The 21,763-nt window shown below is 50.6% G+C and overlaps 1 protein-coding gene across 1 annotated transcript in view; it reads left to right on the top strand.

The window, feature by feature from the left end:
• The window catches only part of LOC137383825 (lysine-specific histone demethylase 2), a 207,112-nt gene that overhangs the window by 141,416 nt on the left and 43,933 nt on the right, over positions 1 to 21,763 (top strand). Inside the window, 2 exon segments of the mRNA XM_068057097.1 lie at positions 483 to 557; positions 10,720 to 10,836. Coding sequence (XP_067913198.1) covers positions 483 to 557; positions 10,720 to 10,836 — 192 coding nt within the window.

Genomic DNA, 21,763 nt, shown 5'->3' with positions numbered 1-21,763 from the left:
CGCTGCAACCTAGGATGCTTCCCATCTGGACCGGGTGACTTATCCACTTTATGTACTGCCAGGGTCTCCTTTATCTATTTTTATCTCATCCAGTATCACATGAGTCATCTTCTGTCAATGAAACTTGGTGTGTTGACTTAATAATGATGAAACTTTTGAAAGCATATTTTCCTACATTAATGACTTGGAGTATGTCAGAAATGAGTCTGCACCTTGTCACTGTCAGCACAAAGTGGAGCTACGATGGAATACAAAATAAAAGCATTGAAAGGACTACAAGTCGTAATCTAATTTCAGGGTTAGGAACTGCAATGTGCTGCTGATTCACTTTTATGGTTTGTTCCTAATCTTGTATTCATACTTTTGTGTCCATTATTTGCTTCAAAACAGTAGATCAAAAATGGTTTTAAATAACTTTCTGACCAAGTGGTAGAAATTAAGTGTTTCAGATTAATTGTGGAGATTTGCTAATCTCTTTACAGGTACAGACCATTAACTACTCAGGCGATGATATTCGCATTGGAACAGCTAATGGAATGTATTGGACAACTCAGAAGGTAAATCTGTATTAGTTTTTTAATAATTAAATTAGGTGCATGATGTTTTGTGGAAGTTATTAGATGATCTGACCACAAATAGTATTTTTCCCTCATCAATCCAATTACACAAGTATCAAAAGGTTTATTTTATTAATGCTGTAGTAGTACAGAAACTATGAATAATGTATGAAAGGAAAGGAGATTTTAAAAATCTGCCTTCGTTCTAACGTACGAATGGTGCATAATCTGTTCTGTCAATATGTTAGAAACCAGCAAATGGTTATGCTAATAGTCATAGAAATTAATCAGTGGGATTGCACTGTGGGTTATAGTGGTGTCTGTGGAGTAGAGATAGCTGCAGGTTCTGGCCCCACTCAACTCCATTCCTTTAACTGAGCCATGTCATTTGAGAGGCTGTGACCTCTTCCAGATGAAGAGAATAGTCCTGTATGAGGAGTCTGGTGTCTCCTGGAGACCAGATGCAGAATACACTGACAGGAGCCGAGGAACTAGTCATGCATCTATTCCTTTGACTGCAGGTGTCAGACAGGAAGTCCTCATGAATTGTAGAATCCAGATGTTTGCCGCAGCTTGTTTTCAATTTTTAAGGTGTCCATTTGTTAAATTAGTTCTATTTTTACAATTAGCTATTGTTATGAAATAACTTTGTAAAATTTTAACTTCCTGCTTGACTGGTGATCAGTGAAGCTCAGGATGAAAGGAAGAACCATAGAGAGAAAATAACTGGAAACATCAATGGCAAGAGTGAGAGCTAGAGATGACAAAGGAAAGATTCTAGTGGAGATAGGAAAGGGGAAAGGAAAACATTCTGGTGATGGGCAGGAAGGCAAACTTTTTTTTAAAAGAAAAATACTGGCATGGTGATGATGAGTTTGAGTCCTTGTTCTGGCAATCAGTAAAGACAGTCAACCATGGCTAACAAAGGAAGTTAAGGATTGTATGAGATTAAAAAAGGCCTATAAAGTTGCCAGATATAGTAGTAAACCTGAGGATTGGGAGGATTTTAGAATACAGCAAAGGAGGATGAAGAAACTGATAAAGGGAGGATAGAATATGAATGTAAGCTAGCAAAAAACATAAAAACGGACAGTAAAAGCATCTATATAGGTACATAAAAAGGAAACATTTGGCTAAGACAAATTTGGGACCATTACAGGCAGAGTCAGGAGAATTTATAATGGGAATAGAGAAATGGCAGAGAAGCTAAATGATTACTTTGTGTCTGTCTTCTCTGAGGAAGATACAAGAAATCTCCCAGAATTAGAGATCCAAGGGACGAGGGAGAATGAGGAATTGAAGGAAATTGGTATTCGTAAGAACGTTGTATTGGAGAAATTACTGAGGCTGAAGGTTGATAAATCCCCAGGAGCTGATATTCTATATTCCAGAGTGTTGAAAGAGGTAACTGTGGAGATAGTGGATGTGTTTGACAAACCTATTGGAATTTTTTGAGGATTTAATTAACAGAATTGATAAAGGGGAGTCAGTGGAGGTGGTATACTTGGATTTTCAAAAGGCCTTTGAAAAAGTCCCCCACAGGAGGTTGGTTAGCAAAATTAAAGCACATGGGATAGGAGGTAATATACTGGCATGGATTAAGGATTGGTTAACAGGCAGAAAGCAGAGAGTAGGAATAAATGGGTCATTCTCACATTGGCAGGCTGTGACTAGTGGGGTACTGCAAGGATTAGTATTTGGGCCCCAGCTGTTCACAATATAGATCAATGATTTGGATGTGGGGACCAAATGTAATATTTCCAAGTTCGCAGATGACACAAAACTAGGTGGGACTGTGTGTTGTGAGGAAGATGCAAAGTGGCTTCAAAGGGATTTGGATAGAATTAGTGAGTGGGCAAGAATGTAGCAGATGGATTATAATGTGGAAAAATGAGGTTATTGGTTGGTTGGAGGATCAGATGTGCAGAGCTTTTCTTAAATGGTAAGATATTAGAAAGTGTAGATGTACAAAGCGACCTGGGTGTCCTCTTCAATAAGTCACTGAAAGCTAAATGCAGGTGCAGCAAGCAATTAGGAAGGCTAATGGTATGTTGGCCTTTATCGCAAGAGGATTTGAGTACAGGAGTAATGAAGTCTTGCTTCAATTGTATAGGACCTTGGTTAGACCGCATCTGGAGTACTGTGTGCAGTTTTGGTTCCCTTACCTTAGGAAGGATATTATTGCCATAGAGGGAGTGCAACGAAGGTTCACCAGACTTGTTCCTGGGATGGTGGGACTGTCCTGTGAAGAGAGATTGGGGAAACTGGGCCTATATTCTCTAGAGTTTTGAAGAATGAAAGGTGATCTCGTTGAAGCCTACAAAATACTTCAAGGGATAGACAGGGTAGATGTAGGTAAGATGTTTCCCCTGGTTGGGGAGTCGAGAACCAGGGGACACAATTTCAAAATAAGAGGGAAACCACTTAGGCATAGATGAGGGGACATTCCTTTACTCAGAGTGTTGTGAATCTTTAGAATTCTCTACCCCAGAGGGCTGTGGAAACTCAGTTATTGAGTATGTTTAAAGTAGGGATTGACAGATTTCTAAATACCAATGACATAAAGGGATATGAGGATAGTGTGGTAACAAGGCATTGAAGTGGACGATCAGCTATGATCGTACTGAATGGCAGAGCAGGCTCAATGGGCTGAATGGCCCCATGTTTATGATTTTGTCTTCCCATGAAGTTTGAATTCTTGTTCTTGCAAGGACCTGTGATGCAACACTCAAATGTTTGTCTTTAATAGTTAAGCGAACCATCATAAGCATATTTTGTAGATAAGGTAACAACACATTCTCGTACTTGATAATACTGTATCTCAACAATATAAATTCCTCATTTAGGCCAGAATTGTTTCAATGGGATGAAATCAGTTTCTAATTTCTTCTCAACACTTATTATAAACAGTACTGTAGTGGAGCTGGATTGATTAATAGTGGTAGGTGATCAATAGTATTTGACGAGACTCTATGATTGCCAATGTTATATGAAATATATACTTTCGAAACCCAAGAGGAAAAGGGACAGCATGTAGTTAAAATAAAACACAGCATATTTAAACTCCAAAAGTTACTAAAGCTCCTAACAGACTTCATCTACGTTGCTGCATCCTATGCAAGTGAAGCAGTTATTCATCCAAGATAACAATTGTAAAATGTTAAATCTAAATAAATGGGAGAGTGCTAACATCAAGTTCTACTGGTTTTTTGGTTCTGTCTCCAAGATAAGTGTTCACCAAAATACAACAGCCAGCTATGGGGAAGGGGAGATACTTTTTCACCTTATTGGAAATAAAATCTGTCTAACCTGGGGTTTGGACACACAAAATAATAGAATTGCATTTTTTTTTCGTAGGTTAAGGCTCTAAGATCAAAGGCTCCATGCGTAGAAAAAGGGCAGAAATGCATATGTACAGAATCCTGAGAGAGAGGAAATCTTTCTCAATCTTCAGAACTTTGAAAACTCGAGATTTTCTGCTCTCAATGTGATTGCTGAAACCTCAATCATTACGGAAATATTATGAGTTGGCAAGATTGGTCCAAGTAGACAAGAAAAGGAGATTTTTAATTACAGGGAAAAGTTTAGAAAATTTACCAAAATACACTATATTTTGTTAAATAGCTTCTTGAGATTCACATTGAATTATTTCGATTAGTAATATTTAACATCTTGGCTCCTTTGCAAAATCCTGCCAAGGAAGATATCCATAACTTTGATTTCCAAAGTTGCTGATAAATTGAGAACTTGCATTTATATAATTCCTTATCACATCTCATGGCATGCTCCAACATGCTTCATATCGCTCTTACCTTCCGGGAGCGGAGCGGACCTGTGGGGAGAACGCCGAGAGCGGAGCCTATAAATCAAGCGCGAGGATCGAGGCCCAGTCTCTTACCTTCCCGGAGCGGAGAGGAGCTCTTCCAGTGCTTCAGAGTTTTGAAAATAAAAGCTAACAGTGACATCACAGGAGAGCTGCAAGGTGATTGGTTGGTGAGTCACTGCTGTTAGGGAATAGCTCTAAATAGCTGGGTAAGTATCTCGGGTAAGAAAAGTTTTTAAAAGTTTAAAGTTTATTTCAAATAAAGTAAGTGTTTTTTTTTTTGGGAGTTTGGTAGTAACGAGGACCAGGGAAGAAGGGCCCTAGAGTAACTGTTATTATTGGACTTAAGATCTTCCAGAAGGTTTAATTTAATTTAAAGGGTTAAGTCATGGCAGGAGAGCTCAAAGCCGTGGTATGCTCCTCGTGCTCCATGTCGGAAGCCGGGAAGAGTTCCAGTGCCTGGGACTGAGTGATGAGCAGAGAAATCAAGGGCCAGAATCAAACAGGAACACAGTGAAAAATATTGGGAAGAGGACAAGTCATGTTAAAAAGACAAGTCTTAAGGCTTTGTGCCTTAATGCGCGGAGCATTCGCAATAAAGTGGATGAATGAATTGCGCAAATAGATGTAAACGGGTATGATATAGTCAGGATTACAGAGACATGGCTGCAAGGTGACCGGGGATGGGAAATGAACATCCAGGGATATTCAGTATTTAGGAAGGACAAACAAAAAGCAAAAGGCGGTGGAGTTGCATTGCTGGTTAAAGAGGAAATTAATGCAATAGTGAGGAAAGATATTATCTCTGGCGATGTGGAATCTGTATGGGTAGAGCTGAGAAACACTAAGGGGCAAAAAACATTAGTGGGGGTTGTATATAGACTCCCAAACTGTAGTGGCGATGTTGGGAATGGCATTAAACAGGAAATTAGAGATGCATGCGATAAAGGAGCATCTGTAATTATGGGTGAGTTTAATCTGCATATAGATTGGGCAAATCAAATTAGTCACAATAGCATAGAGGAGGAATTCTTGGAGTGTATACGGGATGGTTTTCTGGACCAATACGTTGAGGAACCAACTAGAGAACAGGCCATCCTAGACTGGGTATTGTGTAATGAGAGAGGAATAATTGACAGTCTGGTGGTGTGAGACCCCTTGGGGACGAGCGACCATAATATGATAGAATTCTTCATCAAGATGGAGAGTGATGTAGTTGATTCTGAGACTAGGATCCTGAATCTTAGTAAAGGAAACTACGAAGGTATGAAGCGCGAGTTGGCCATGATGGATTGGGAAACGTTACTTAAAGGGATGACGGTGGATAGGCAATGGCAAACATTTAAAGAGCGCATGGATGAACTGCAACAATTGTTTATCCCTGTCTGGCGCAAAAGTAAAATGGGAAAGGTAGCCAAACCATGGCTTACAAGGGAAATTAGAGATAGCATTAGATCCAAGGAAGAGGCATATAAATTTGTCAGGAAAAACAACAGACCTGAGGATTGGGAACAGTTTAGAATTCAGCAAAGGAGGACCAAGGGATTGATTAAGAAGGGGAAAATAGAGTACGAGAGCAAGCTTGCGGGAAACATAAAAACTGACTGCAAACGTTTCTTTAGGTATGTGAAGAGAAAAAAATTGGTGAAGACAAATGTAGGTCCCTTACAGTCAGAAACAGGGGAATTTATTATGGGGAATAAAGAAATGGCTAACCAACTAAATGCCTACTTTGGTTCTATCTTCACAAAGGAGGACACAAATATCCCATAAATGTTGGGGAACACAGAGCTTAGTGAGAGAGAGGAACTGAAAGAAATCAGTATTAATAGAGAAATGGTGTTGGGAAAATTGATGGGATTGAAGGCTGATAAATCCCCAGGGCCTGATGGTATGCATCCCAGAGTACTTAAGGAAGTGGCCCTAGAAATAGTGGATGCATTGGTGGTCATCTTCCAAGATTCTATAGACTCTGGAACAGTTCCTACAGATTGGAGGGTAGCTAATGTAACCCCACTATTTAAAAAGGGAGGTAGGGAGAAAGCAGGGAATTATAGACCAGTCAGCCTGACGTCGGTAGTGGGGAAAATTCTAGAGTCCATTATCAAGATTTTATAGCAGAGCACTTGGAGAGCAGTGGTAGAATCGGACAGCGTCCGCATGGGTTTACAAAAGGGAAATCATGCTTGACAAATCTACTAGAATTCTTCGAGGATGTAACTAGTAGAGTTGATGAGGAGGAGCCAGTGGATGTAATTTATTAGGACTTTCAGAAGGCCTTTGACGAAGTCCCACATAAGCATGTAAAATTAAAGCGCATGGGATTGGGGGTAGTGTATTGCGATGGATAGAAAATTGGTTGGCGGACAGGAAACAAAGAGTAGGTACAAATGGGTCTTTTTCTGAATGGCAGGCATTGACTAGTGGGGTACCGCAGGGATTGGTGCTAGGATCCCAGCTATTCACAATACACATTAATGATTTAGATGAGGGAACTAAATGTAATATCTCCAGATTTGCAGATGACACAAAACTGGGTGAGAGGGTGGGTTGTGAGGAGGATGCAGAGAGGCTTCAGGGTGATTTGGACAAGTTGAGTGGGCTAATGCATGGCAGATGCAGTATAATGTGGATAAATGTGAGGTTATTCACTTTGGTAGCAAAAGCAGGAAGGCAGATTATTATCTGGCTATAAACTGAGAGGGGAATATGCAGCGAGACCTGGATGTTCTCGTACACCAGTCGCTGAAGGTAAGCATGCAGGTGCAACAGGCGGTAAAAATGGTAAATGGTATATTGGCCTTCGTAAGAGGATTCGAGTACAGGAGCAGGGATGTCTTGCTGCAATTATACAGGGCCTTGGTGAGGCCACACCTGGAATATTGTGTGCAGTTTTGGTCTCCTTATCTGAGGAAGGATGTTCTTGCTATAGAGGGAGTGCAGCGAAGGTTTACCAGACTGAATCCTGGGATGGCAGGAATGACATATGAGGAGAGATTGAGTTGGTTTGGATTATATTTGTTCAGAAGTTCAGAAGGGTGAGAGGGAATCTCATAGAAACCTATAAAATTCTAACAGTACTTGACAGGATAGATGCTGGAAGGATGTTCCTGATGGTGGGGGAGTCCAGAACCAGAGGTCATAGTCTAAGGATATGGGGTAAGCCTTTCAGGGCTGAGATGAGGAGATATTTCTTCACCCAGAGAGTGGTGAGTCTCTGGAATTCACTATCACAGAAAGCAGTTGAGGCCAAAACATTGAATGTTTTCAAAAACGAGTTAGATATAGCTCTTGGTCTAAAGGGATCAAAGGGTATGGCGTGAAAGTGGGAACAGGCTACTGAGTTGGATGATCAGCCATGATCATAATGAATGGCAGAGCAGGCTCGAAGGGCCAAATGGCCTACTCCTGCTCCTATTTTCTATGCTTCTATATCCAGTGAATGACTTTTGAAGAATAGTCACCTTTTGTAGTATTTACCAGTCCAGTTAAATAATTTTTGAAAGTGCTGGTATGATGGTCTACTGTCTGCTGGCCTTATGTGTACTATGTGAAATGCGATTGGTAGTTTGAACCCAGTTTATAATGAGTATGGATCTACACAAAAATAATCTCTAATTCACCTTAACTTGCCAATCTAAATCAGGAAACCACAGGATGATCAATGTTGGAAATGTTACACTGATGCAATAGTGAACGATTATCTGAGGTGCATTGTGGCAGTGCCAAGAAGCTTTACTCACATCTGGCTATGCTATGCCTGACCTAGGAGTGCATAATGTTGATGGTAGATGCCTAAAATAGGAAGAGTCTGTTCCTAGTACTGAAATCCCTCACCTTTAGCACAGTTTTATTTTGGAAAAGGAGAAATGAGATGGTGATAGAGATATCCCTTTGAACATACATACGAACAAATGAATTCGGAGCAGAAGTAGGACATTTGGCCCCTTGAGCCTCCTCTGCCATTCAATAAGATCATGGCTGATCTGTTTGTGTTTCAAATTCCACACTCCCATCTACCCCTGATAACCTTAGATACTTGTTAGGCAAGGGAATTTATCTACCTCCGCCTTAAAAATATCCAATGAACCCGCTTCCATCACATTCTGAGGCAGAGTGTTCCAAAGTCGCACAGCCCTCAGAGAAAAAATTTCTCTTCGTCTTTGTCCTAAAAGGGCAACCCGTAATTTTAAAACAGTGCCCCCTAGTTCTGGACTCACCAACAAGAGGAAACATCCTTTCCACATCCACCTTGTCAAGACCGTTTAAGATCTAATAAACTTCAATCAAGTTTCCCCTCACTCTTCTAAACTCCAGTGAAAACGAACCCAGTCTGTCCAACCTTTCCTCATAAGAGAACACGCACATTCCAGGTATCAATCGAGTAAACGTCCTGTGAACCGCCTCCAACACATTTACATCTTTCCTTAAATAAGGAGACCAAAACTGCACACAGTATTCGAGATGTCGTCTCACCAATGCCCTGTATAACTGAAGCATCACATCCTTACTTTTATTTTCAGTTCCTCTCGTAGTGCAGGATAGCATTCCATTAGCCTTCTTTGTTACTTGCTGTACCTGCATACTAACTTTTGTGACTCATGCACGAGAACACCTAGATCCCTCTGCACCATGGAATTCTGCAGTCGTTCTCCGTTTAAGTAATACCCTGCTTTTTTTATTCTTCCTACCAAAATGAATAACTTCACATTTTTCCACATTGTACTCCATCTGCCAGATTTTTGCCCACTCACTCAACCTATCAATATCGGTCTACAACCTCCTCATGTCCTCATCACAACAGACTTTCCTACCTATCTTTGTGTCATCTGCACATTTAACTACCATGCCATTGCACACCTCTTCTAAGTCATTGATATAAATTGTAAAACGTTGAGGCCCCAGCACAGAGATGCAGAGTTCAGCAATTTTTCATCATTGCATACATAGAGCAGATTGGAGGGCCCTGATCAGAAAAAGGAAAAATAGTTCATCTTCATATCCTTAATAATTTTCGTGTGACATAAACTCGTGCCCATCTTTTGAACCTATGGCTTCTTGTGATTTTGAAACTTCTGTCTCGAAAATGGTACATTGCATAAAATGTACAGCACAGAAACAGGCCGTTTGGCCCAACTGGTCTATGGTAGTCTTTATGCTCCACACAAGCTTCCTCCCACTTCTCTTCATGTGACCCTATTTCCATAAGCTTCTGTTGCTTTCTCCCTCACATGTTTATCTAGTTCCTCTTGAATGCATCTAGTGCATTCTCCTTACTACTCCTATGTGGTAGTGAGTTCCACATTCTAACCATTCTCTGGGTAAAGTAGTTTCTTCTGAATTTCCTAATGGATTTATGACTGACTGTCTAATATTTATGACCCCTAGTTTTGATCTTCCCACACGTGAAATGTCTTCTATAGTCTTTTTTTTTTTCTTTTTCTTTTGGGCCTCCTTATCTCGAGAGACAATGGATATGCGCCTGGAGGTGGTCAGTGGTTTGTGAAGCAGTGCCTGGAGTGGCTATAAAGGCCAATTCTGGAGTGACAGGCTCTTCCACAGGTGCTGCAGAGAAATTTGTTTGTCGGGGCTGTTGCACAGTTGGCTCTCCCCTTGCGCCTCTGTCTTTTTTCCTGCCAACTACTAAGTCTCTTCGACTCGCCACAATTTAGCCCTGTCTTTATGGCTGCCCGCCAGCTCTGGCGAATGCTGGCAACTGACTCCCACGACTTGTGATCAATGTCACACGATTTCATGTCGCGTTTGCAGACGTCTTTATAACGGAGACATGGACGGCCGGTGGGTCTGATACCAGTGGCGAGCTCGCTGTACAATGTGTCTTTGGGGATCCTGCCATCTTCCATGCGGCTCACATGGCCAAGCCATCTCAAGCGCCGCTGACTCAGTAGTGTGTATAAGCTGGGAGTGTTGGCCGCTTCAAGGACTTCTGTGTTCTTCTATAGTCTACCCTTTCATAATCATAAAGAGCTCTATCAGGTCACCCCTTCAGCCTTCCCATTTCTTGGGAAAGTTGCCCCTGCCTGTTCTAAATTTGAGTTTAGGTAGAAGAATAAGTCGTATAAAATCTGGTGTATGGGAATTGAGCTACCTTTGGGTTTCACCTGAATTTTTCCCTTAATTTTTCGAGTTCTTAGAGATTGTTCTTTTGCATGCATACAATTATCAGACCCAACATGCAAATTGTACAGTTGGAAAGTAAACAATTGATCCCTTCTAAATTGTTGAAAGAAGTTATAAATGCCAATACTTGTTTAAAATGCCTTAATGGTTTTCAGTGGCCCATTTAATTGACTTAATTGTTGAGTGTTCTCTTGGCAGGTTTTGATTACTGTTCCTCTAGCTCTCCTTCAGAAAAACGCGATTCAGTTTTATCCACCTCTATCCGAAAAGAAACTTAAGGCCATCAACAGCCTAGGCCAAGGCGTCATTGAAAAGGTAAGTACAAGTCTAATTGAATTGTGTACCAAAAGCATGTTGACCAAATTGCTGGTGTATGGTTAAATAAATGAGGAAATATAGTGACTTGCTATTTAATTACACTGAAATAAAGTTTGAGTGGTACTGGTCATTTGAAAATTTTGTTTACCATAAATAACAGTTGAATATTCAAAATGCACCAAGGAACAATGTACTCAAGATATTAATAGATTAACTGCAAACTTTTGTACTTGTTTTGTGAATTGTCAAATTGAGTTATGCATCTAAACAGTACGCTAGATGGAGAGATCCGCATAGCCGGACAGAGCGCACATGCAACAGACAAAGAAACAGTGAGCGAGAGAGCACGCGCGTGCACGCGAGAGGGAGCACGCGATAGAGAGAGAGAGGGAGCGCCAGCGAGAAAGTGCGAGAGTCACGCCCTTTCTCTCTCTCTGGCGCTCTCTGTCTCGATTGCGCTGTCTCTTGCTTGCGCAGAGAGAACGAGGGAGAGAGAGAACGAGAGACAGAGAGCGCAAGGGAGAGAACACGAGAGAAAGAGAATGCGTACGCGAGAGAATGTATGAGAGGGGGAAAGAAAGAGAGCGCACGAGAGCGAGCACGAGAAAGAGAGAGAGTGAGCGAACGACAGACAGCAAGCGAGCATGGGCAAGAGTAAGAGCACGAGCGAGAGAGCAAGCGAATGACAGAGTTAATGACAGAGGGAGAGAGAGAAAGAGCGCAAGAGAGAGAGAACGCACGAGCGCGAAATAGTGAGAGAGAAAGAGTGCGCGATCGAATGACAGAGCGTGAGAGAAAGAGAGCGCGCAAGAGAAAGAGAGCAAGCGAGAGAGAGAATGCGCACAAGCGAGAGAACGTGCGAGAGAGAACGAGAGAAAGAAAGAGAGCGAGCGAACGAACAAACAATAGAGAGCGGAGCAGCCGCCCCTGGTGGCGTCGAGGGGGCAGCCTCTCCCTCCCCGGCAACTGCGTCTGGCGCTACTCTGCAGATGCAGGCGCCAGCGCCATTTGTAAAGGGCTTTAAGCCCTGAACAGAAATTTTAATTTTTGAAGAGACCAGGAATTTAATTTTTTTTAAAAACAGTAAATTTCACATGAAGGTGCCACTTCCGCCCGCCCGCCCCCCCCCCCCCCCATGATTACATAATAGATTTATTTCCCTCTCCCCCCGCACCCCACCAAAAGCCATTCTTGACAGTCCTGAACTTTAAACCCCCAACTTTGCACTCTTTGCCCTTCAACCCTTCCCTTTCATCCCCACAGCCAATGAAGAATGTTTTCCCCGCTCCTCCATCCCTCCTGCCCTAAAATTTTATTCCTCCCCCCTCCCCACCAGGTTCTCGCCTCGGAACTCCATATGGAGTTCCAAAGGTGTACGAGCTGCGTTTGGAGTCAGTAAAATCGGTTTGGGACGTCTGCCGCCTACAGGTACGTTTATTAGCATCTAATTTAGGTTCATTTGAATATTTAGATGAAGGGCTCACCGCCAGGCGGCGGGGAAGCTGCACAGTGTTCCCCCCCCACCACCAGAAATATGTGTGGGCCTTTCTCAACGTCGTGGGTCAAGGCGGGCCTCCCCCCACAACATTTTACCAGCCCCCATGCCGCGACCCACAGCATCGAGGGGCTGGTAAAATTCAGCCCTGATAGTTCAAGTTTTTCACTTATTCCCAGGAAAAAGACAATTTATATTTTGACAAATATAGTGGTCACTGTTTCCAATTCAACTGCATAATGCCAGCCTCTTTGACTTTCACCTGCAGCCAAGCAACGTGATAAGGCATCAATCTTCCAACGTCAACGGACTGATAATTATGTAAAGTAAATAAGAAAAGTCCTAGTGATATCTACTGTAATTGCTTTGCATTTAAAAAAAACTAAATCTGGATGGCACCCAAGTTTAGTATCATCTGTAAAGTTGATAAAAGTATTTTGTAGCTGAGGAAAGCATTAAAAGCTCCCGTAAAAATAGTGCAAGCTTTAAAGGAGATGAAATTGGTTACATTTTAACAGTCATTTTTTAGATATATATTTGGGAGAGATTGCTGAGGAGTGGAAGGTAGGCATTATTATTTTAAAAATAGGTCAGTCAACATAATTGAAAACTTTGATTCACTGTGTTTAATATCTGTTGGTGAAAAAAGTCTTGGAAACTATGGTGAGATTTAGTGGATGAATTGTAGGGGGAAAACCTGTTTTGTTAAAGGTTTCAAGAAACTGACCTCATACTTAAATAAACTGACTGAGTCTCCGAAGACATTACTTACATGAACCTGACAGATGGGAACTGTAGGTGCTATGTGCTTGAATTTTTAGAAACTGATGGACAAATTTCCACAACTACAGTTAAAAGATAAGTGGTTATCAAATAGGAGATAAAACAAAGTGCTGGATAGAAATTTGGCTTAAAAATGGGAAACTGAAGTTATCCAAGAAAGGGTGTTGTCCAATCTAGAGAAGTTATGTGTTAAAGAAAATTACACTATATCCAAAAGCTCTGTATAATGGCTGGGTGTTTTTGTAATTAGAAGGCTGTTTCCAGTGATCTGCAGGGCTCTGTGTTGGGTCCTTTGCTTTTTGTGATGTATATCAATGATTTAGTCTTAAATGTAGAGGTGTGATTAAGATGTTTGCAGATGATGCAAAGATTGGTTGTGCGGTTGATAGGAAGAAAACTGTAAACTGTAGGAAGATGTCAATGAACTCGTCAGGTGGGCAGAAAAGTGGCAAATGAAATTCAGTCTGGAGAATTGTGATGTACTGCATTTGTAGAGGGCAAGCAAGGCAAGGGAATATAGGTAGGATACTGAAAAGTGTAGAAGAACAGCGGACCTTAGAGTGCATGTCCACAGATCCCTGAAGGTAGCAGGACAGGTAGGTAAGGTGGTTAAGAAGGCATATGGGATAGTTTCCTTTATTAGCTGAGGCATAGAATGTAAAAGTGTATAAAACTGTAGAACTGTATAAAACACGGGTTAGGCCACAGCCAGAACACTGCATACAGTTCTGGTCACTGCATTACAGGAAGGATGTGACACCAGTAGAGAGGGGACTGAGGAGATTTACGAGGATGTTGCCAGGAATGAAGAATTTTAGCTATGAGGAAAGATTGGATAGGCTAGGGTTGTTTCTTTGAAGGAGGCTGAGGGGAGATATAATTAAAATGTATGAAATTATGAGGGGCCTAGATAGAATGGCTAGAAAGAACATATTTCTGTTAGCAGGGAGTTCAGTAAACCGGGGGCATAGATTTCAAGCAATTGACAGAAGAATTAGAGTGGAGTTGAGAAGTTTTTCACCCAGAGGGTTGGGGTTCTGGAACTTACTGCCTGAAAGAATGGTTGAGGCAGAAACCCTCATCACATTTAAAAAATACTCAGATATAGGGTGGCACAGTGGTGCAGTGGTTAGCACTGCAGCCTCACAGCTCCAGCAACCCAGGTTCGGTTCTGGGTAGTGCCTGTGCGGAGTTTGCAAGTTCTCCCTGTGACTGCATGGGTTTCTGCCCGGTGCTCCGGTTTCCTCCCACAGCCAAAGACTTGCAGGTTGATAGGTGAATTGACCATTGTAAATTGCCCCTAGTGTAGGTAGGTGGTAGGAGAATGGTGGGGATGTGGTATAGAATATGGGGTTAATGTAGGATTAGTATAAATGGGTGGTTGTTGGTCGGCACAGACTCGGTGGGCCGAAGGGCCTGTTTCAGTGCTGTATCTCTCTATGACTCTATGACTATGACTCTATGAGTGAGGATAAAAATCGCCCAATTTATAGATCCTGAAATAGGAAGCAGGGCAATGAAATTGAGTGAGCAGTATGTGCACAGAGCTCGGAGTATATGCTACATGGAGTAATTTGTTAAACAGAATGTCAATGGAAATTTGGTGAGAGTGGGAATTCGGTGCATAGGTGGAAAGCAGGTGCTAAATGCTTTGAACCAAGTGGCAAAAGTAAATATATAAATCTCTAATTAATAAGATCTAAAGGGATAAAGAGTAAAATTAACTAAGTAGGCGACATCAACATTAAAAGGATCCAAATTGCAATAAATAAAAATCTGGTGTACATAAATATTCAAATCACAAATGGGAATGAGAGAATAGTAAACTAAAAATAGATTTTTTAAATATATAAAATATATGTCTCTCTCGCGCTCTCTCTGTGTCTGGCTGGCATTCCCTCTCCCACTTCCACTCTCACGCTCCCTGTCCCTCACACACACGCTCCCTGTCCCTCACACGCACGCTCCCTGTCCCTCACACGCACGCTCCCTGTCCCTCACACGCACGCTCCCTGTCCCTCACACGCACGCTCCCTGTCCCTCACACGCACGCTCCCTGTCCCTCACACGCCCGCTCCCTGTCCCTCACACGCCCGCTCCCTGTCCCTCACACACGCCCGCTCCCTGTCCCTCACACACGCCCGCTCCCTGTCCCTCTCACACGCCCGCTCCCTGTCCCTCTCACACGCCCGCTCCCTGTCTCTCACACGCCCGCTCCCTGTCCCTCACACGCACGCTCCCTGTCCCTCACACGCCCGCTCCCTGTCCCTCACACGCCCGCTCCCTGTCCCTCACACGCCCGCTCCCTGTCCCTCTCACACGCCCGCTCCCTGTCCCTCTCACACGCCCGCTCCCTGTCCCTCTCACACGCCCGCTCCCTGTCCCTCTCACACGCCCGCTCCCTGTCCCTCTCACACGCCCGCTCCCTGTCCCTCTCACACGCCCGCTCCCTGTCCCTCTCACACGCCCGCTCCCTGTCCCTCTCACACGCCCGCTCCCTGTCCCTCTCACACGCCCGCTCCCTGTCCCTCTCACACGCCCGCTCCCTGTCCCTCTCACACGCCCGCTCCCTGTCCCTCTCACACGCCCGCTCCCTGTCCCTCTCACACGCCCGCTCCCTGTCCCTCTCACACGCCCGCTCCCTGTCCCTCTCACACGCCCGCTCCCTGTCCCTCTCACACGCCCGCTCCCTGTCCCTCTCACACGCCCGCTCCCTGTCCCTCTCACACGCCCGCTCCCTGTCCCTCTCACACGCCCGCTCCCTGTCCCTCTCACACGCCCGCTCCCTGTCCCTCTCACACGCCCGCTCCCTGTCCCTCTCACACGCCCGCTCCCTGTCCCTCTCACACGCCCGCTCCCTGTCCCTCTCACACGCCCGCTCCCTGTCCCTCTCACACGCCCGCTCCCTGTCCCTCTCACACGCCCGCTCCCTGTCCCTCTCACACGCCCGCTCCCTGTCCCTCTCACACGCCCGCTCCCTGTCCCTCTCACACGCCCGCTCCCTGTCCCTCTCACACGCCCGCTCCCTGTCCCTCTCACACGCCCGCTCCCTGTCCCTCTCACACGCCCGCTCCCTGTCCCTCTCACACGCCCGCTCCCTGTCCCTCTCACACGCCCGCTCCCTGTCCCTCTCACACGCCCGCTCCCTGTCCCTCTCACACGCCCGCTCCCTGTCCCTCTCACACGCCCGCTCCCTGTCCCTCTCACACGCCCGCTCCCTGTCCCTCTCACACGCCCGCTCCCTGTCCCTCTCACACGCCCGCTCCCTGTCCCTCTCACACGCCCGCTCCCTGTCCCTCTCACACGCCCGCTCCCTGTCCCTCTCACACGCCCGCTCCCTGTCCCTCTCACACGCCCGCTCCCTGTCCCTCTCACACGCCCGCTCCCTGTCCCTCTCACACGCCCGCTCCCTGTCCCTCTCACACGCCCGCTCCCTGTCCCTCTCACACGCCCGCTCCCTGTCCCTCTCACACGCCCGCTCCCTGTCCCTCTCACACGCCCGCTCCCTGTCCCTCTCACACGCCCGCTCCCTGTCCCTCTCACACGCCCGCTCCCTGTCCCTCTCACACGCCCGCTCCCTGTCCCTCTCACACGCCCGCTCCCTGTCCCTCTCTCACGCCCGCTCCCTGTCCCTCTCTCACGCCCGCTCCCTGTCCCTCTCTCACGCCCGCTCCCTGTCCCTCTCTCACGCCCGCTCCCTGTCCCTCTCTCACGCCCGCTCCCTGTCCCTCTCTCACGCCCGCTCCCTGTCCCTCTCTCACGCCCGCTCCCTGTCCCTCTCTCACGCCCGCTCCCTGTCCCTCTCTCACGCCCGCTCCCTGTCCCTCTCTCACGCCCGCTCCCTGTCCCTCTCTCACGCCCGCTCCCTGTCCCTCTCACACGCCCGCTCCCTGTCCCTCTCACACGCCCGCTCCCTGTCCCTCTCACACGCCCGCTCCCTGTCCCTCTCACACGCCCGCTCCCTGTCCCTCTCACACGCCCGCTCCCTGTCCCTCTCACACGCCCGCTCCCTGTCCCTCTCACACGCCCGCTCCCTGTCCCTCTCACACGCCCGCTCCCTGTCCCTCTCACACGCCCGCTCCCTGTCCCTCTCACACGCCCGCTCCCTGTCCCTCTCACACGCCCGCTCCCTGTCCCTCTCACACGCCCGCTCCCTGTCCCTCTCACACGCCCGCTCCCTGTCCCTCTCACACGCCCGCTCCCTGTCCCTCTCACACGCCCGCTCCCTGTCCCTCTCACACGCCCGCTCCCTGTCCCTCTCACACGCCCGCTCCCTGTCCCTCTCACACGCCCGCTCCCTGTCCCTCTCACACGCCCGCTCCCTGTCCCTCTCACACGCCCGCTCCCTGTCCCTCTCACACGCCCGCTCCCTGTCCCTCTCACACGCCCGCTCCCTGTCCCTCTCACACGCCCGCTCCCTGTCCCTCTCACACGCCCGCTCCCTGTCCCTCTCACACGCCCGCTCCCTGTCCCTCTCACACGCCCGCTCCCTGTCCCTCTCACACGCCCGCTCCCTGTCCCTCTCACACGCCCGCTCCCTGTCCCTCTCACACGCCCGCTCCCTGTCCCTCTCACACGCCCGCTCCCTGTCCCTCTCACACGCCCGCTCCCTGTCCCTCTCACACGCCCGCTCCCTGTCCCTCTCACACGCCCGCTCCCTGTCCCTCTCACACGCCCGCTCCCTGTCCCTCTCACACGCCCGCTCCCTGTCCCTCTCACACGCCCGCTCCCTGTCCCTCTCACACGCCCGCTCCCTGTCCCTCTCACACGCCCGCTCCCTGTCCCTCTCACACGCCCGCTCCCTGTCCCTCTCACACGCCCGCTCCCTGTCCCTCTCACACGCCCGCTCCCTGTCCCTCTCACACGCCCGCTCCCTGTCCCTCTCACACGCCCGCTCCCTGTCCCTCTCACACGCCCGCTCCCTGTCCCTCTCACACGCCCGCTCCCTGTCCCTCTCACACGCCCGCTCCCTGTCCCTCTCACACGCCCGCTCCCTGTCCCTCTCACACGCCCGCTCCCTGTCCCTCTCACACGCCCGCTCCCTGTCCCTCTCACACGCCCGCTCCCTGTCCCTCTCACACGCCCGCTCCCTGTCCCTCTCACACGCCCGCTCCCTGTCCCTCTCACACGCCCGCTCCCTGTCCCTCTCACACGCCCGCTCCCTGTCCCTCTCACACGCCCGCTCCCTGTCCCTCTCACACGCCCGCTCCCTGTCCCTCTCACACGCCCGCTCCCTGTCCCTCTCACACGCCCGCTCCCTGTCCCTCTCACACGCCCGCTCCCTGTCCCTCTCACACGCCCGCTCCCTGTCCCTCTCACACGCCCGCTCCCTGTCCCTCTCACACGCCCGCTCCCTGTCCCTCTCACACGCCCGCTCCCTGTCCCTCTCACACGCCCGCTCCCTGTCCCTCTCACACGCCCGCTCCCTGTCCCTCTCACACGCCCGCTCCCTGTCCCTCTCACACGCCCGCTCCCTGTCCCTCTCACACGCCCGCTCCCTGTCCCTCTCACACGCCCGCTCCCTGTCCCTCTCACACGCCCGCTCCCTGTCCCTCTCACACGCCCGCTCCCTGTCCCTCTCACACGCCCGCTCCCTGTCCCTCTCACACGCCCGCTCCCTGTCCCTCTCACACGCCCGCTCCCTGTCCCTCTCACACGCCCGCTCCCTGTCCCTCTCACACGCCCGCTCCCTGTCCCTCTCACACGCCCGCTCCCTGTCCCTCTCACACGCCCGCTCCCTGTCCCTCTCACACGCCCGCTCCCTGTCCCTCTCACACGCCCGCTCCCTGTCCCTCTCACACGCCCGCTCCCTGTCCCTCTCACACGCCCGCTCCCTGTCCCTCTCACACGCCCGCTCCCTGTCCCTCTCACACGCCCGCTCCCTGTCCCTCTCACACGCCCGCTCCCTGTCCCTCTCACACGCCCGCTCCCTGTCCCTCTCACACGCCCGCTCCCTGTCCCTCTCACACGCCCGCTCCCTGTCCCTCTCACACGCCCGCTCCCTGTCCCTCTCACACGCCCGCTCCCTGTCCCTCTCACACGCCCGCTCCCTGTCCCTCTCACACGCCCGCTCCCTGTCCCTCTCACACGCCCGCTCCCTGTCCCTCTCACACGCCCGCTCCCTGTCCCTCTCACACGCCCGCTCCCTGTCCCTCTCACACGCCCGCTCCCTGTCCCTCTCACACGCCCGCTCCCTGTCCCTCTCACACGCCCGCTCCCTGTCCCTCTCACACGCCCGCTCCCTGTCCCTCTCACACGCCCGCTCCCTGTCCCTCTCACACGCCCGCTCCCTGTCCCTCTCACACGCCCGCTCCCTGTCCCTCTCACACGCCCGCTCCCTGTCCCTCTCACACGCCCGCTCCCTGTCCCTCTCACACGCCCGCTCCCTGTCCCTCTCACACGCCCGCTCCCTGTCCCTCTCACACGCCCGCTCCCTGTCCCTCTCACACGCCCGCTCCCTGTCCCTCTCACACGCCCGCTCCCTGTCCCTCTCACACGCCCGCTCCCTGTCCCTCTCACACGCCCGCTCCCTGTCCCTCTCACACGCCCGCTCCCTGTCCCTCTCACACGCCCGCTCCCTGTCCCTCTCACACGCCCGCTCCCTGTCCCTCTCACACGCCCGCTCCCTGTCCCTCTCACACGCCCGCTCCCTGTCCCTCTCACACGCCCGCTCCCTGTCCCTCTCACACGCCCGCTCCCTGTCCCTCTCACACGCCCGCTCCCTGTCCCTCTCACACGCCCGCTCCCTGTCCCTCTCACACGCCCGCTCCCTGTCCCTCTCACACGCCCGCTCCCTGTCCCTCTCACACGCCCGCTCCCTGTCCCTCTCACACGCCCGCTCCCTGTCCCTCTCACACGCCCGCTCCCTGTCCCTCTCACACGCCCGCTCCCTGTCCCTCTCACACGCCCGCTCCCTGTCCCTCTCACACGCCCGCTCCCTGTCCCTCTCACACGCCCGCTCCCTGTCCCTCTCACACGCCCGCTCCCTGTCCCTCTCACACGCCCGCTCCCTGTCCCTCTCACACGCCCGCTCCCTGTCCCTCTCACACGCCCGCTCCCTGTCCCTCTCACACGCCCGCTCCCTGTCCCTCTCACACGCCCGCTCCCTGTCCCTCTCACACGCCCGCTCCCTGTCCCTCTCACACGCCCGCTCCCTGTCCCTCTCACACGCCCGCTCCCTGTCCCTCTCACACGCCCGCTCCCTGTCCCTCTCACACGCCCGCTCCCTGTCCCTCTCACACGCCCGCTCCCTGTCCCTCTCACACGCCCGCTCCCTGTCCCTCTCACACGCCCGCTCCCTGTCCCTCTCACACGCCCGCTCCCTGTCCCTCTCACACGCCCGCTCCCTGTCCCTCTCACACGCCCGCTCCCTGTCCCTCTCACACGCCCGCTCCCTGTCCCTCTCACACGCCCGCTCCCTGTCCCTCTCACACGCCCGCTCCCTGTCCCTCTCACACGCCCGCTCCCTGTCCCTCTCACACGCCCGCTCCCTGTCCCTCTCACACGCCCGCTCCCTGTCCCTCTCACACGCCCGCTCCCTGTCCCTCTCACACGCCCGCTCCCTGTCCCTCTCACACGCCCGCTCCCTGTCCCTCTCACACGCCCGCTCCCTGTCCCTCTCACACGCCCGCTCCCTGTCCCTCTCACACGCCCGCTCCCTGTCCCTCTCACACGCCCGCTCCCTGTCCCTCTCACACGCCCGCTCCCTGTCCCTCTCACACGCCCGCTCCCTGTCCCTCTCACACGCCCGCTCCCTGTCCCTCTCACACGCCCGCTCCCTGTCCCTCTCACACGCCCGCTCCCTGTCCCTCTCACACGCCCGCTCCCTGTCCCTCTCACACGCCCGCTCCCTGTCCCTCTCACACGCCCGCTCCCTGTCCCTCTCACACGCCCGCTCCCTGTCCCTCTCACACGCCCGCTCCCTGTCCCTCTCACACGCCCGCTCCCTGTCCCTCTCACACGCCCGCTCCCTGTCCCTCTCACACGCCCGCTCCCTGTCCCTCTCACACGCCCGCTCCCTGTCCCTCTCACACGCCCGCTCCCTGTCCCTCTCACACGCCCGCTCCCTGTCCCTCTCACACGCCCGCTCCCTGTCCCTCTCACACGCCCGCTCCCTGTCCCTCTCACACGCCCGCTCCCTGTCCCTCTCACACGCCCGCTCCCTGTCCCTCTCACACGCCCGCTCCCTGTCCCTCTCACACGCCCGCTCCCTGTCCCTCTCACACGCCCGCTCCCTGTCCCTCTCACACGCCCGCTCCCTGTCCCTCTCACACGCCCGCTCCCTGTCCCTCTCACACGCCCGCTCCCTGTCCCTCTCACACGCCCGCTCCCTGTCCCTCTCACACGCCCGCTCCCTGTCCCTCTCACACGCCCGCTCCCTGTCCCTCTCACACGCCCGCTCCCTGTCCCTCTCACACGCCCGCTCCCTGTCCCTCTCACACGCCCGCTCCCTGTCCCTCTCACACGCCCGCTCCCTGTCCCTCTCACACGCCCGCTCCCTGTCCCTCTCACACGCCCGCTCCCTGTCCCTCTCACACGCCCGCTCCCTGTCCCTCTCACACGCCCGCTCCCTGTCCCTCTCACACGCCCGCTCCCTGTCCCTCTCACACGCCCGCTCCCTGTCCCTCTCACACGCCCGCTCCCTGT

This window comes from Heterodontus francisci, chromosome 2 (genome assembly GCF_036365525.1).
Source record: "Heterodontus francisci isolate sHetFra1 chromosome 2, sHetFra1.hap1, whole genome shotgun sequence".
NCBI classification, from domain to species: Eukaryota; Metazoa; Chordata; class Chondrichthyes; order Heterodontiformes; family Heterodontidae; genus Heterodontus; species Heterodontus francisci.
Note: the sequence above shows the minus strand (reverse complement) of the source record. Positions and strands in the feature narration are given on the sequence as shown.